The sequence below is a fragment of the Apteryx mantelli genome, chromosome 2, assembly GCF_036417845.1.
Source record: "Apteryx mantelli isolate bAptMan1 chromosome 2, bAptMan1.hap1, whole genome shotgun sequence".
Classification (NCBI taxonomy): Eukaryota; Metazoa; Chordata; class Aves; order Apterygiformes; family Apterygidae; genus Apteryx; species Apteryx mantelli.
In genome coordinates this window covers 70,682,723-70,699,446 of record NC_089979.1, presented here as the reverse complement: position 1 = coordinate 70,699,446, position 16,724 = coordinate 70,682,723, and the positions used below count along the sequence as shown (strand labels likewise).

Below are 16,724 nucleotides of genomic sequence, written 5' to 3'. Positions count from 1 at the left end.
TATATTCATGTGGAAACCACTTCATGGCATACAACATACAGTGCTTACTAGCTGGACACTTGGAAAGTTTGGTACTGTTAAACTGTATTTTCCTTTGCTTGATGTACAGTCCTCTTATCATTTCTCCTCCCCCCAGTATAATTCATGGTTAGCTTTCTGAAAGCAGAGAAGTTCAAAGCATGAGCCAGGGGACACGTGGGACCCTGACAGTGCAAGACCTGAAAATTGCCACCAGGACATACAGGGAAGACCAGGACATTTCCCAAGGCACCAGCTGGCAGGACAGCCCTAGAGGAGAGGGTAGAGACACAGCACGATAGGACCTGACTAGGATTTTTACAGGTACTTGAATAAGCTACTCTGGCTCTAGATAACTGCCAAAGAGTTAAACTTGTTACTGTTGTGACATTTACTTTAGGTGATGTGGATGTAATTCCACCAAGCATGCCAGGTCCTGCCCAGTATGTCACAGAGAAATATAATAATGGTTTAAGAATAATTTGCTTAGGGCTCGTGCATGGTTGTTTCTATAACGTACCCCATGCTCTGCTAAGACCTCCTTATTTCTCCAACTTCTAGTAGACCAGTACATTCTTAACAACATTTAGTTGGTTAAAACATTTGAGAAGAAAGATAACTATTTAATTTCAAATCGTTTGTACATGTGTGTTTTGCATATGCAATGCTTTGAATTCTAAAGCACAGTAAATATTACAGGTCCTTACTTTCTTTGTCTGGTAATCACTGCCACTACTTGCAGAAGACACTGGAAGCACTGCAAGGAGAAAAGTTTTCCTGGTTACTGACAATGTAATTGTGTGCCTTATCCACTTAAGTTTGCACCATGGCTAAGAGTAACTTAGTTTTAAAATTGATTTTCTGTGCATTTACAGGAATAAACTTCACAACATGTGTGCTGAGCTCCAACAATTCCTTCTTACAAAGCTCCCAAATGATGCAGAACTGAGCATTACTAAGACTCACTGCATCCAGAGCGGTTCGCCAAAAAAGGGCAGGCCTGGCAGCTCGTCTGACAGCCCTTAAGCCCCAACCGGGGAGTGGGGGCTGGTACAGGAGCGAAAGCAAACTCTTGCAGAACATGATATAAAGCATAATTGCTCCCTCGCCTTTCTTATGCTTTTTAACTCCTGCAGGGATCAAACAGCAAGGCTCATCCTCCACATGAGAGAGAGAGAGATCCCAACACTTTTAGATCACTTTTGATTGAACTCAGAGGCCCCAGCAGCCACCGAGAGCAGCCGCCAGGGAGGCTCACTGCTTGCCGGCTCTGAGCAAGAAATGCTCTCATGCTTCACCGCGGCTGTTTTTTTAAACCACTGGAAGGATGAGCATCTGTCAGAGCTTGAACAGGGAAATGGGAAAGCCTTGGTCTGCAGATTGCACAGTTGCTAAAGATTTACTCCCCGTGCCAACCGTGCTTCAGGAGGGATGGGAAAGTGAAGGGGGGCAGTTGCAGCTTGGCCCATCCTGCTGGGATCAGGGCTCCCCCAATCCTCCTCAAGCCACACAAAACCCAGCAGCAGCTATTTCCTTATCTGCCCTTTTACACTTCGGTCGTACAGTATGTTGCACACAGCAAAGTGCTGACAACAGACTAACCTTACCTTTTAATTTACTTCTGACCCTGGGCCTTTTTCGAGTGTAATCAAGGGATCTTGGCAACAATCGTTTCTGAGAGTCGAGGATCCAGCTTTTTTCACTCTGGCCAGTGCTTGCATTTTCACTATTACTTTCAGAGAAAAGATGTTTCCTGTAATCAGACTAAAGACACTATTAAGAGTGAGCCTTGCTCAGTCGGTCTAGCAATTATTACTAGCAAATTATTCCCTTTCTTCCTCCCCACAGAGCAATACCCAAAGCATTTTAAGCCATGAAATCTGCTAAAACAGCAGCTAAACAGTTAACAGCAGGGTAAAAACAGTAAGAGGTGGGCACTTGCCCTTTGTCAGTGCAGTGTTTAGTGTCTTCTTTCCTCATTTCCCCCTCCCTCCTGCTCTGGATAAAAGACCTTTCAGCAGAACAACAGAAAAAAAACTAAAATGCCTGAGCTGCAGCCAACTGCACAGCTGGAAAGAAGAAAGCAGACATTCACTTTGCTGCTCTGGCAGCCTCAGCGCCCTCCCAAGCACTACTTTTAGTGGCCACAAGTAGTCCATTTTCAGACTCAGGAATGGGGACAGATGCCTTAGATGGCTCCCAGGTTGTTTTAAGTGCCATTTGCCCATTGCCACCCCTCTGCCCCCGAGGAGGTCTTCCCACCAGTGCTGAACGCATGTGGCTGGTTTGCACACCAATGCCTTCACGCCCCCTTGCCAGCACACGGGGTCTGGGGACATGCCAAAAACACGTTTGTGGCTCATCAGGGAGCAGTGACCAGCAGAGATACGAGCCCGCACTGAATAAGCTTAAATTTCAGACTGTTTGAGGGCATAACAGCTTGTCCCCACCCACACGCACAGCCGCCGCGTGCTCTAGGGACCGGAAGGCACGCACGACCTACCCGCCTTCTCTCGAGCTTGCTCGAGTCCCGAGTCTTGTTTTCCATTTCATCATCCCTGCTAAGTAACCCATAAAGACAAAGTCAGACTAGCGGAAGGTCCAATAATTCATCGCAGTGGTATAGAAGGTGCAAAAATATATGACAATGGTATAGAAGAGATGCAGCCGAATAATAGCAGAAGGGGCTTTTGAGAGATCAACAGGGTGGCCAAATTATTAACACACAGTAATTAGCCACGTTTTTCTTTGGCTGGTTTTTGAAAGCAGTAATCCAGGAATGCTTGAAGTTTAACAGCAAACAAACAGCAAACAAACAGCAAACAAACAGCAAACAAACAGCAAACTATTTAGAAGTGGCAAGTCCCTGGCAGCTTTATTGTAACTGGAGATGGCAAAGGAAAGGCAGAGTATCTGAGCATTTTTTCAAAAGTCAAATCAGCTGTATAGGCACACATATACGTATTTATAGGCATAGGCATTTTTTGGGAGTCAGGTCTTACTATTGTCAAATTAGACAGAAGTCATTTTTCTCTCTAGTGACTCTTATATTCTCAGATGCAATTTTAGTGTTGATAACATCTACAGCTACTGTGACAGCTAAGCCAGGAATAGTTTATTAGAAGCATCACATAAACTATTTTAAGTTAAGATCGAGAAGGCTAACTAAGGTAATGGATTCTTAAATCCAGTCAAGAGATTCATAAATGGTGCATGCATGATTCTGTACCTCTGATTTTGTGAAGAAGGTTTCTGTCCAAGGATCCTTCCTTTGGCTTCAGCAACCTAAAACAGAAGCACATCTTTTCTTAAAGTTCAATTACCCCGCAAAGTAATCTACAAAATTAAAATGCATGAGGACTCAGAAGGGCTAGAAGAGGAGTGGATTACAAGCAGCCCAGCATGGAAATCCCCCTTTTTAACTGAAAGGGATTTGTTGATTGAAACAGTGTTGAAAGTGACAATTGACAAACGTTTGTCATCTTAAACAGTGCTACTTCTCCCCTCCCCCCCATTTTTTTTTTAAACAAATAATGCTCAAGAGGAACCTCATTTAAGCAATGATGACAGCACTAGTACTAGCATACTACAAATATACTATGCAACACATAGGTAGATTTTGAACAGAGCTGTTTAAACACTACTAAGCGTGCCATGAAGCAGGCTTTTATGCTGACACCCAGTGACAGTACTGAGGACTGGGTGATGCCCAGCTCTACAGCAGAATTTTGGGGTGGCCAGTTTGGCACCCACTATCTCTTACTTAATAGGAAGCACCAGTTGCCCCAGCACCAGGAAGATGCTGAAAGTTGAAGGTTTATACTGCAGAAACACCTTCGAAACCAGTTTTCAGCTTCCTGGGAAAGCCCGCACTGGTCAAAGTCTCAAAGCAGGCACAGCTGTGAATTCATTTGACTCTCCAACAGTCCGCAAATGTCAGTCAAGCAGCATTAACAACAAAACATTTGTGACAACTGACTTGAACCAGCGATTCCCAACAGACAAAGCATGGCTGGTAACAGATTTGGGGTCCTCTGTTTCAGCACAACATGGAAGACTCTCAGCACTGCTCTTTCAATATTCAGTAAAATGAGAACAGATGTTGGTCTTCAGTTGCAAAGATATCCCACAGCCTCATTTGAGCAACAGCTCAAATTCCTATTGCAACCAGCTTTATCATACCACACCCATCACAAAATTCAAGAGGTTATCAGCATTTTTTTTCCTCTGGGAAAAAAAATGTCTTTATGCACATTACAGAAATAAACCTCAGATTACCAGTTATCTGTTTGACTCTTGCTACAGGAACACATCCACCCTTATTGCATTTCTGCAGTAAGTGATATAACCTGCTCCAAGTTTTCCCTGTCAGCTGCTGATCTGGGACCTTAGCATGGCTCAAGACAAGTTCTGCCTCAGCTTTACCTTTTCATGGCTTGCAGAGTCCGAGTTTTCAAAGTCATAGAAATCCTTCCTGCAAGAAGGCAGCATATGAGACAGTGGCATACCATCATGAACAGTCAATCTATAGAACTTCACTAAGAGCACTGGGTGGGGGAGAGGAAATACTATTTTTAGTATTTATAAACTCTATTTTATAGTCAACACAAAGATTTTATATGCCTAAAACTTAAGCTGAAAAAACAGCACCTTAAACAAATACTTGTTCCTTTCCTACTTAGTCTCTATTATTGTCTTACAATTGAAATAAAAAATTACTTCATTCTCAGACCTTATTTTCAAACAAACATTCAGAAGACATAACCAAGTCAGCTGTAGCAGACAAATCAGTAATAACAGGATATGGTAGGAAGGAATCAAGAATGCATTGAAAGACAACTTTAAAAGTATTTAAAAAGACAAAATTCCATTTAATTCACTTCTGAAAATTATAGCATTTAATGGTTGCTCTCTAATTACTTCTGTGTATGCAACCAGATTTTTTCATGCCTTTCAAAATTTAAAATAAAAGTTATCCTGATATCTTTCTCCAGATCCCAACTATTTTAAAAATACTACAAACTATTGCTCAGCATACTTTATACTCTCCTTTTCTTACTAGTATAGGAAAAATAAAGAACTAGACTACTTTCTCATTAAAGTTTCCTAAAGGAAAAAAGAAATGCACATTTTTAGATGAAACACTAGAGGGAGCAGAATGATTGAGCTAAGACATCCTTCTCCATCTCTAACTTTTACTCTGCCACTCTTGTTTTACCAATGGTACTTGCTGTATGAGTTATTTATCTGAAGACACAACTTGTAGCCATGACCTTCTACATCAACTCTTCCATTCACATCCACAACCAATCCAAAAATCCATCTAATTTTTTTTTTTTAAGTTAAGTCAGTAGACTAAAACAAGACACCCAGGAAAACACAAGCATTTAAAACTCAAAACTTTATCCCCATCAGATATGGCTGCATCTTGCAAGATCACCTCCAGCTTGCTTTGGAAAGCAAGCACTATTATTTCTTCCACAGCAAGCAGCAATTGACTTCTTACTATGTTAAAGCAAAGCCCTTTAAAGCAAGAGGTGAGCCTTAGCTTTAATTTTTTGTCCTATGTTTGTCCAGTTTCAGATTAAAGACTTCATTGCCTGAGCTGCCAGAGGCACAGCTCCCCAAAATTGGAGTGTCTGAGCAGGACACAGGTTGTGAAATGACAGTCACATCTGGAAGACAATGCCAATGTCCTTCCCTTGTGCACGGTCCTGGGGCCCAGTGCTGTCACCCCTTGCTGATGCTGCAGTGTGGTCCAGGCATCTCAAATGGACAAAGCTGCTTCAGACCACTGCGAGCAGCTGCGGTGGCCACAATCCTTGGCATAGGGGCCATTTGCTTTCCTTTCCGGCAGGATAAATCAAGTTGCGCACACCATTTCACTGGCAGAGAGTGCAGGGAGAGCACAGGACGGGGTATGACATGCAGGGCCAGAATGAGCTTCCAGCTCCAGGGACAGCATAAATCCCTCCAAAACTCTTCAACACCTCTGTCCACAGAGCCACCAGCTTCAAAGTGTGAGCAAACTGCTGGATGGGGGTAGGAGAGGGCAACAGATGGAGAAAGAGTCCAGCCTGGAAGTCTAGGACATGCGACACCAAAGGGCTGAGGCAATATCAGAACAGCTTAGATATCTGTGAATCAGGCTGCTACTCATAGCTCTGCATGGCCATTGTCCCCTCATCCTCCAGAGGGTCAAGGAAAATAGGAAGGCTAACGGGACATAGTATTGCAGAGGTAAGGGCATTTTTGGCAGACTGGAAATAGCTTCTCCTCAAGTCAATCACCATGTGGACCCAAAGGTGAGTCCCCTTTGAGACAAGTGAGACAAGTTATGAACTTTATCAAAACAACAAGCAGCCAGCTATTGCTGTTGTGTTCAGACAGCTCACACCATGAGCGCTTTTCCCTCCCCCTGCACTAGTGCTAGAAACAGTCTTAAAAAAAAAATTATATATGTATATATTATATATATATATAAGTATATATATCAATCACATAGTGCACTAAACCCCACATGTGCTCAAGACTTATATATCATACCTGGCTTCAGTCTTCTGTTTGACCAAACTTGATTTTCTGTTTCTCTTTTCCCTGGCAACATCCTTCAAAAAGGAGAAAGGAGTTCCTAGAAACTATGATATGCTAAGTAATATTATTGTCCTACAGCATACTAAAAGCAGAGATAAGAAATATCAGGAAACATGTGGTCTTTTAATCACAACAACCACCTGGCTATAACTATTTCTTGGAGCTCTTTCCTACCAGAAAGTATGGGAGTCCTGGAGCTAAAATGAGGGGAGAGGAAAGGATACAGAGGAAAGACAGTTTAAAAGCATTGAATTCATTGTGCAGTGAGCACTGGTTATGCGGCCTTTGAACTGTAAGTCTGGGGGAAATAAATGAATAAATAAATAGATCTAAACCAATTACTTGGAAATTTAAACCAAGGTGTGAGTCTAAAATCTGATTTCGCAGATAAGCTGAGTATCAACCCACAATTAAATTCATTGCTTCAGGAGTTTATTTTCTCTTGTGTTCTACACAGATCATTTTTGTACTTGGACAGAGATCTCTGAGATTTCCAAGTGCTCAACTTGTCTAAAGAGAAAAACACAGCTAGAGATGGCTCTCAGTTACTTGTGGCTAGTTTACCCACATTTCAAGCTCCCATTCCAGCAGTCCAGAGAGAGATCTGGCCTGGGAGGATCATCGGAGCTCAGGTCAAAAACTGAATAAACGTGGCTATGTATTTCCAAGACCTGCTTCACTTCAGGAAGCAACTCTTTGCTCTTGCAGATTGCACCCAAGTCTTGCAACACGCAAGTTTGTTCCCTTCAGAGCGGGGCTGGTTACCTACACACTGTATTCCTATACCCTGAGCACAGCACAGGTTATATATATACTGACCAAATTCAGCTGCGCTTGATTGCTAGCTTTGGTTACACTGGACTGCGGTTGACAGTCATTGCCTGTGCAGCACGCTCCCGAGGCTGAGCAGTGCGTTACATCAGGTACCACCTTATGTGGGCTCAGGACACCTCTTGCGCGGAACTGGGTCAACCCAGTCCTGCTGACTCCTGCAGTGTCACGGAGGGCACCTGCACCCTGTGCCAGACTCCTTCCCTCAGGCGGCCCCGAGACGCATGTACCTTCGGTGTTGATTCCTCTATGGGCTCTTCTTCTAGGGGCTTCTCACTAGGGACAACCAGACACGTTAGATGAACACAGCATTAAGGATCTTTCATTTAAACCCCAGATAGGCAGTTTATGAAGTAATAAGAAGAAAATAACCTGCACTGATAAGCCTACTAGCATCAAAGCGTTAATTTAACAGGTACATAAGGAAGAAAGCTAACAAGTAGCTCTACACGAGCCCAACTTGTCAACTAAAAGAACTGCCATTCCACATAGCTCTGAAGAAAGGTTTAACTAATGCCAAGGTGGACCCAAATTTGTGCAACGCTACACAAAAATTATGACTGTAATTTACAAACAGCTACATATCTGGTGAGCTCCGAGTACACTGCTGAAGTTAGACTCTGTAACAGAGGTGCGTGTTCATCTTTTGCTTGGATTAAATCACGGACAAGAAGGAAAGGTCACACCAAGCTAGCAGCCGAGCCAGTAACCAAGCATGACCATTCTGTAATCTGAAGTGCTGTAACACCGGGCAAACCACCTTGCAAGTCAGTGTAGCAAATGGATTTTTTTTTTTTTAATTTAATAATTGATAAAGTAATCCTAGAAGTCACACACATTAAAACATGGGGGGGTGGGAAAGGTAAGGAGGGATGGTGGAAAGAGTTACAACTTTTTGTCTTCAAGACACTTACCTAGGCTTAGCTTTCATCCTTGGAGATGGAGTTTTGGATTTTTTTGCTGAGGGAGGCAAGGAAACTACAGCTTCACCCTCTGGAGCTACTGTTAAACTCTTTGTCTGCTTTCTTTGGAAGGCCCACAAAAGCAGAGCCTTCACAGAGCATCACCCAGGTAACACTTAAGTGGGTCAGACTTAAGGAATTGAAAGGACCTGGGCCTGACCTGGGCCTGGGTTAGCATCCTCCAAGTCAGTCTGCTGGCTCACTGTAATCATAGTGACAGAGGTAACCGTTTTCTGCTTGGAGACATGAAACAGTAAACAGATCATGCATATGATCAATAAAAAAAGCCTAAGAACATGGAGAGAGATTTTCAGTGCTGGCCTGTAGCAGCAGCTGGACCACAGGACTTTCATTAGTTGTACATGGGTATATATACACACACACGCATACACACACACATGCATATATATATATAAAATATATATGCACAGACACAAACTTTTTTTTTTTTTAAATACATAAAGTGACACTATCAGCTTCTCACCAAAAGCATCTTACCATCCCCTGATAAGAGTACAATTTTTTTCCCCCTTTTTAAAAACAATTTTGCAAGATTGCAGCTCTGGAAGCAAGTATCTAGAAAGCTGACTTCCCACTGATTGAGAAGGAAGGTGTTGTCAGATCTGGGTACAAATTAATTTTTTCAAAGAAGGTTTTAACTATACCTATTTTAAAAAGCAGAATAGAGGGGGAAAGGGGGCACAAAGCCTTCGTTTCACTGTACACAAAACACTTACTGTTACGGTGTCTGTTAACTGCTCACTGTGCTGAGAGGCTAGGATGTCTGAGAGGGAGTCTGTGTTTTCAGAGTTTGAAGGATTTTTCTTCCTCGGTGGATTACTGGACTCGGGTATTACTGTGGAACAACAACCTTAATGAGAATATCTCTGTTGTAATTGAATATGCAGACCTTTCCATTCTTAAACACATACATAAAAGCAAAGCAGTATAACCTAATAGGAACAAACATCTCATGATCATATTTAACAAAAACATGAAACATCTCCAAGCTACCCAGTGCAGAATTGCAACGCTAAATAAATGACATCTTGAGCCTACCTCTTGAAAGCCCCTCATAGTGTATGAAGAGGTATAAATTTATCATCCTGTTGCTACCTCAACTTTTTGCTCCAGAAGGCATGAAACAATCATTTATGTCTGACTAAAGCAAAGGAACAGGACCTTCCACCATCTCTGGTTCCCTGGATTGAATCTCAGCTGGGCACTTCAAGAGGTCTTTCACTGGAAATACGTGGCCTTCCAACCCTTCGTACTCCAGGACTGCTCCGAGTAGTAGTGCAGTCTTGTACCTCTGCATATGCTTCATGGATGCGGATGAAGCAGAGCTTCTCCCTTCCCTACTTTCTCCTGAGCTTCCAGAATCTGGAAGACTTCCATTATAGCTTGCTTTTGGTAATAATTTAGGGGAATGGTAACTACTGAACAAGTTACACTCTCAGACATTGAAAGCTAGAAAACATTTAGTAACTGTTTAGGGTATTACACAGAATAGTTGGGGTTGCAAGGGACCTCTGGAGATCACCTGATCCAACAACAATCTACCCCAATATTCACCCAGAGTAATCTGAAACCCACTATAAGCAGAAGGAAAGCAAAAATTTGCTTTCAGCACAGATGTAGAAAGAATGCTACCCAATACAAGTGCTCTTTGACTCGTACTTTGTTATCCAAGATGGTGAATGATAGCAATGGAGAAAAAGTTGAGGTCATTGCCTTAGAAAACATGGAAAGATCTCTTAAGCAAGTTACACCAGGGGCTTATCTACACTAAAAAGTAGTTGCATTAAAAAAGTTTGCAGTCAGCGTGTATGGAGAAGCCATAGAATTTAATATCATTACGTCCTTGTTCGCACTGACTGCAGACACCACACTAACATAGGTTTACCACTGTCTGAAGTAAAACCCTGTTTTCTAGCAGGGAAATATACCAGATTTCAAACAAAAGAAAAGGCCACTGTGCAGAAGAAAGCCACTTCCCAAATAGCTCGATACAGAAGTTGAGCTAAAGAAACATTTCCCTTTTAAGACAAATTTTGATTCCCTTTTTGGCTTAAAGGAGCTTTTCCTCAAACTGTGAATCACAGCCTTGATAGGGCATTCAAAACAGGACAGAGAGGAAAGGAAGAAGAAACTGCCTTGTCTTCCCCTTGGACTATTGCTGGACTTGGACCTTCCTTTGCCTAAGGCCCAAGCGTTACACCCGTACTTCAGACTTCATGTTCCCTCAACATTCACCATATTTGGATCAAACCAGTCTCCAAGCCTGCCATGCCAGCAGCTATCTACACACTGGATTACGTTGCCCAAGCCCTGCCTGCAGCAGTACAAACTAAGTGCAGTGAAAAGATACTAGAGGAAGACATCCTGTAGGAGACTATCATGGGAAGCACAGGAAAGGACAATACCATATGATTTCCTTGCAAACAATTTAATGTGTCCAATCCCTCCAATTAGGAGGAGGGTGGCCAACCGGCCGAGGGAGGCGGTTCTCCCCTCTGCTCAGCCCTCAGAGACTGTTGCCCTTCCATCATGGATGTCCTTGAAGTGCAGGTATGCGGCCACGCGTCACTCTGTCCACACGGACAGGCTGGGGATGAATGTCTCAGCTCCCCAGCCTGCACTTCAGCAGCACCGCCAGGGTTCTCCAGGAGTTCAGCTGGCTCAACGCACTCCCGTCCCAGTATCCTATGCATTCACATTCCCAGCACATTGTCAAGAAGCAACAAAAAATCACTTCCATGCAGGAAGCCTTGGTACTGGCCATGTCACTGCAGACACGACCATTCCTCAGGGAAGGGCACGTGCCAAGACACAAGCCTTGGTCCATCAGAAGACTAGTGCTCTTCACGAGACTGCTTTCACAGGCACATCAGAGCAGAGCATCAGCTCCCTCCGGAAATCTCCCACGAGCATCCCCATGGCATCCGCACACCAGGAGCGACATAGGGGGCAAGCAAGGGGGAGGAAAGCCACAGAGGGACGCGCCCACAGTGACTGTAGATGGAGAAACTCTACTGCATGCTCTTCATATTTCAGAGGGCAGCTGGCAACCGAGATCAGCCTTGCCAGGGTAGCCAGCAGCGTGCTGATCCAGCCTTCACGAGAGGGGCTCCCTGCCTGTGCAACCCCACAACTGACGGCCAACCTCTCTGGGCCAGGGGGACTTGACGCCTACCACTAAAGGCAGTTAACAAATTTACAAGATGGGAATAGTAGAAGACCAGTGGGTGGTTTGGGGTTTTTTTTGTTTGTTTTTGCCCCCCATCCCCCTTTAAGTGTGGCTAATAGCAAGCTGTTGGGTGAGAGTGAAGACATTCATTTTAAATCTGAGCAAGTTAAATTCCATACAAGAAAAGCATCACCTGCTTCATTCTGCCTGGCTTGCTCCCCAGCTTGGATGGGCTCCTCTTCAGCCATGTTTATCTGTTGGTGAATTAATGTCATGTGAAAACAACCTTAAAAGAGCAGAATCTTTTATCCAATAAAGCCAGCTACTTACTAATGTAACTAACAGCTGTTAACCACCAGCCACAAATCACTGGATGCTAGTTAACCATTTGGAAGTCTCTCAGCTCCTACAAGGATAAATGAATGCCACTGTACTGCGACTACTCTCATGCAAGTTTTTCTGCAAATCCCATGGACTGTGGATGAATCACAGCTATAAAAAAAATGCTTAAGCAGCTTTCCTTGTGTTTTTCCATTAGCTTGTGTCGGTTTGCTCATCCAGTACAATGTAATACTTTGAGTTAATATACAAGTTATTTACAATTCCGGTTATGCAATTAAATATTGTAGGTTTTACTTTTGCTGAGTTTTGAAGTTGAAAATAATCACACTGACTGAACCAATTAACAAAACAGCTCTGAAACCCTAAACTTGAGTCCACTGAAGCTTTTTTCTAAAGCCGAGAACTCCCTCCATGTCAGGCCAAAGCTAAGAGCTTCTATGTGAACAGTCACAAACTCTCAAGTGAACATCTAATGAACAAAGCAGATATAAAAAAAACACTGAATGTTTTTGACCCACTGTACATTAATTAAAATATAGTTTATAAAAGAAAAACTCGTACCAAGAGCTTACCATCATTTTTTCATCTCCTAGGACTTTTCTGAGTGCATCTAAGATTTCAAACTCGGCACTGAAGGATATTTTTATTTTTGTTGCTTCATTTTTGTTGACAATAGCAGGAATCTTCATGTAAATTTTAACAGTCTTTTCTCCACCCTCCTCTGTTTTAAAAAAGGGCAGTTAAATCTCTTTTAGAGCAAGGCATTCAGTCTATTACCCCAAAACCATTTGGGTAGGTTGTTTTGTTTTCTTTTTTAAACCTGAGGACAACCTCTTTTACATATTGCCTGTGCATTTCCAGTTATGCTAGTCACCCATTTCTTCCTCATTAGTTTTAGATGATTATGGCATTTCCTAGCCCATCTGTAAACCCACCCCTTGACTTGCCCTGACAAAGGGAGCCCTTAAGATTGCAACTTGTCCCCTCCAGAGCGGGTTGCAGAGCCCCCAGTACAGCACTGCTGCAGTCTGTAGCATGCAGATTTCCTGTACTTTCTACAACACGTCCAAGTCTTTCTTCCTTGTGGTTCCACCCATCACCACCACAGGAGGCAACGTGGAAGAAAGTCACCTACACGCACAGGAGCTTGAGGACATCCAAAAAGCATTTGTTGCTTTGCCAGCCCAGCCCAGCACACATTTAATTGCTATTTTGGTGCCTTTTTTTGGGCACCGAAATCATTCCTAGGGCATCATCCAGAAAATAAGTCTTTGCAGGGCCCAAAATGGCTAATATGCAGCTTCACTTGCACTACTCTCTGCAAGCCAGTGCCACACACTGTGTGGCCACTGCTCAGCCACCATAAGAGGCCATCAATGAACCCATTTTCAACATAATTGTATGCCAAAGCAGTACAAGGAAAGGTGGTGGTTAAGATCACTCGTTACTACAAAAATGGTGCCATTTCCATTAGCACATTGATTTATACTGCATTGTATAAAACTGAACTGGCACAAGTGTTTGGAGTTACACTCCCAAGATGACGTCATGCTGCAGAGTTCAGTGCATTAGAAAACAACTGCCCTCAGCAGCTGTGATCCTGTTGGACACTGGCAAGTTTGGTTCCAAGATGAGATGGACTCTTTCTTTGGGGCTACAGAGGCTGCAGTTTCTCAGGCTGAGCCAACCCAACACTTTGCTGTCACTAAATGAGGGTGCTGGCGTGCTCTCGCCTCCTGCCACCCTTCCACTTTCCTCTGGTGCTGCCATCGGCCTTAATCCCACTCCTCCCCTTCACACCCACCATGTGGATTACCAGACCCGAGCATCTCCACCTCACTAACACAGTGGGCGGCTATCCCCTTTTTCTTTTTGCCCAGGCTAGTGCACTGAACAGGCCCACAGGAAGGTCCCACAAGCAGAGCTAGTGCAAGGCGAACATCAAAAGCACACGGCTAGGAGAAAGGAAGCCACCGGCACTCTTTTTGGCAATGACGAGACTTGAAATCGGATCACTGTGTCTTGTGAAACCAGAGCCAGACAGAGGGTAATGCCAGCTGCACAGTCTTACCCTTCAGGCTGTAACTACTGACTGCTTCTTTTGACAGCCTCACAGAGTCCCACAGAGCACCCTATAAAAACAAAATAACCACAGCAGAAGGGCTGAGCTAGCACCAGCTGCATTAGTCTAATCAAAGGCCAAGCGGGCTTTGCTCCTACCTCGCTACTGTCCACGTAAAAAGTCACGCTCTGACTGCCAGCGTTGAAGTCAATCCAGAACTCCTCCAGCTTCTCGTCCGAGGGCTTCTTCACCTGAGGGGGACACAACAGCCACCGCTGCCACTTCCAGAGAAAACTCATTTGCAAACTACTCAGTCATTCCCCATCTTCTTTACAGCATTAAGTTGCAACAAGTTGCCCCATGTATACCACATAGAAATAAAAGCTGGGCTCAAACTGCACGTTGTCCACCTACCGCTGACCCAACCACACCAGTCTAGTCAGAATATTACCGTACATCAGCTCACAGGAAGGAAATAATTCAAGCAAATGCTTGTACACTTGGTTCAGGGAAGACTCTACGAAGCCTTCCGCATTTCTGAGTACTTCTACCAAGCAGAAGCACTGGAACCAGCTTGCAACAAAGCTCTTCGGTGACTTGGCTTTGATTTGAAACAACTATCAGAAACAGAGTGCAACAAATGCAACGTTTACTTAGACAGCTGTAAAGTGATCTGTAACCACCAAGCAGATCTTGTACTCGGGCAGCCTGGGAGTAACTCTTCCAGAGGAATCAGAGTTCCCCTGTCCGGTTTCTTTTTAAAGCTCTCTCTTCCTTTACCATGAAGAGAAGGGCTGCTTCTATCGTTCAGCTGATACAAAAGATAAGTTGGCAGCAGTAAGTTCGGAGTTGGACGACATAACTAAGCAAACTTTCAAACTAGAATAGAAAGGTATATTTCCACTCAAGAAAATTAAATCCTTTTATGAAAAGGAAAGGGGAAGGGGGAGGAGAAGGACCCATACACCACACAGAAATTAACCATATTAATGGTGGTAACACTGTAGGGGATGTGCCACAGCAGTAAGAAACATTACCTCATTCATGTCAGCAAAAGCAGATATGCAAGGAAACGAATAGACTCTGGAAGAAAAGCAAACTTGCATATGATACGTTCAACATTAGTCAGAGTCTGAATTTATGAAAGCCAAAATCCTGAATAAAGTTTACTAAACTTATTGTTCAAAAGGTTAACAAATTTCTAGAGGTAAACTAGGCTTGGAGAAGCTTACAGAAAATGTTGTTTTAGTCATTTAGTGATACCTTGTTTTTGTTAATTTTACTTTCAAAGAATCATCACTAAAAAATTAAAAAATATATATATTCTCACACATGATGTAAATTATTTTGTGGAAAATACAACCCAAGTCAGTCTATAGCCCTAGTTTTCCCTCTGTTTCTGTTTGGTTGAAGTAATGACAGCATTAATTTAGATTCTTGGTCCACAGCTTACCTTCCTTCATCCCCAAGCCTTTCATTTAGTTGATTAAGAAATTTCCTGCAGTCCTTCAAGACAAATGACATCTTATCAAAAATCAGTTTACATTTCCTTTGCAAAGACTTATTTTATTGGAGCTGCATCTCTACTCCAGTTATAAGCTTTTAAATAGTCAGTATGATGCCAAAAGCCTCCAAACAGAAATCACAAAGTATATATGTGTGTGTGTGTGTGTGTGTGTGTGTATATATATATGCATATGCATGCTTTAGAAGTAGAACATCTTAGAAATAAGAGCTACTTTAATTATATGCCATTTTATATTTGCTAGGTTAAAAAATCCCCCTACCACCTCCAAATAAGCTTCCTGCATTTATAACACCACTTCTGTAGGAACTTCTTACAAGGACATCCTGGCTGAACTCAAACAACACTAGCCCCTATGCAGCCTTGTCAAGTATGTTGTTATCAAAATAAAGGCCCTTACCGTCTCAAATTCTCTATCCTTGATCTCTTTGAAAGCTTCAGCAAGATAATTATCTTCAAACCAGTGGTGAACAAGGTCATCCCTCCATTTTTTTGTCATTAGCCTACAAAGTGCTTCTGAAAGGGCAACCTGAAGGTCATAGTCTACATGGTAAACATAAAAGAATAAGTATCTCCCCCACCATAACAGAGAATTGGTATTTTTACTATTAATATACTTTAAAAAAAAAAAAATCACATTAATCAGCTACCTTCCATTTCACCTAGGAAAATAACACTGCGTTATAGTGGAGGGTAACAGCCGAGTGTTTATTCCAGCCATCAGAGGACATGTAGTTAATTACCCTTATTCAACAGGTACAGAGCACTGATAACTGTCACTATGATTAAGTCATTTTTCATGTACCACAATGTAACTACCTGGAAAGTGTTATTGCTGGGGGGCAGGGGGAAGAAAAAAAAAAAAAAAAAAAAAAACACACACCTAAGACTTGACTTAAGAGGCGATAAAGCCCTGTTGACTGCAGTTTATCCCCATCATGGTCAAGTAGTTAAGCTTTACTTTAAAATGAACAGCAAGCATACTTTTTAAGCATATACATAAAGCTGATATAATTACCTTTCTATTCATATCACAGTTGAGCTTTTCTTATTAGTTAAGACTTAATACTAAATGGAAAGAATTAACAGATTGTTATATCTAACAATTTTTAATGCAGACTCTTAAAGTATTATCTGATTTTCCTGCCAGAGAAATCAAGTATCTAAAAGGAAGTTATTAAAATTATAATTCATCTATAA

General features: G+C 42.6%; 1 protein-coding gene across 1 annotated transcript in view; it reads right to left on the bottom strand.

The window, feature by feature from the left end:
- Nucleotides 1-16,724, bottom strand: part of SYCP2L (synaptonemal complex protein 2 like) — a 30,294-nt gene that overhangs the window by 10,057 nt on the left and 3,513 nt on the right. The window contains exons 6-22 of the mRNA XM_067292378.1: nt 15,925-16,067; nt 15,453-15,505; nt 15,037-15,082; nt 14,158-14,250; nt 14,009-14,069; nt 12,510-12,658; nt 11,789-11,849; nt 9,149-9,261; nt 8,572-8,638; nt 8,358-8,403; nt 7,674-7,719; nt 6,565-6,656; nt 4,444-4,492; nt 3,248-3,303; nt 2,522-2,576; nt 1,626-1,782; nt 726-775 (exon numbers count right to left, since the gene is read on the bottom strand). Coding sequence (XP_067148479.1) covers nt 726-775; nt 1,626-1,782; nt 2,522-2,576; nt 3,248-3,303; nt 4,444-4,492; nt 6,565-6,656; nt 7,674-7,719; nt 8,358-8,403; nt 8,572-8,638; nt 9,149-9,261; nt 11,789-11,849; nt 12,510-12,658; nt 14,009-14,069; nt 14,158-14,250; nt 15,037-15,082; nt 15,453-15,505; nt 15,925-16,067 — 1,337 coding nt within the window. The remainder of the gene's footprint in view (nt 1-725; nt 776-1,625; nt 1,783-2,521; nt 2,577-3,247; nt 3,304-4,443; nt 4,493-6,564; nt 6,657-7,673; nt 7,720-8,357; nt 8,404-8,571; nt 8,639-9,148; nt 9,262-11,788; nt 11,850-12,509; nt 12,659-14,008; nt 14,070-14,157; nt 14,251-15,036; nt 15,083-15,452; nt 15,506-15,924; nt 16,068-16,724) is intronic.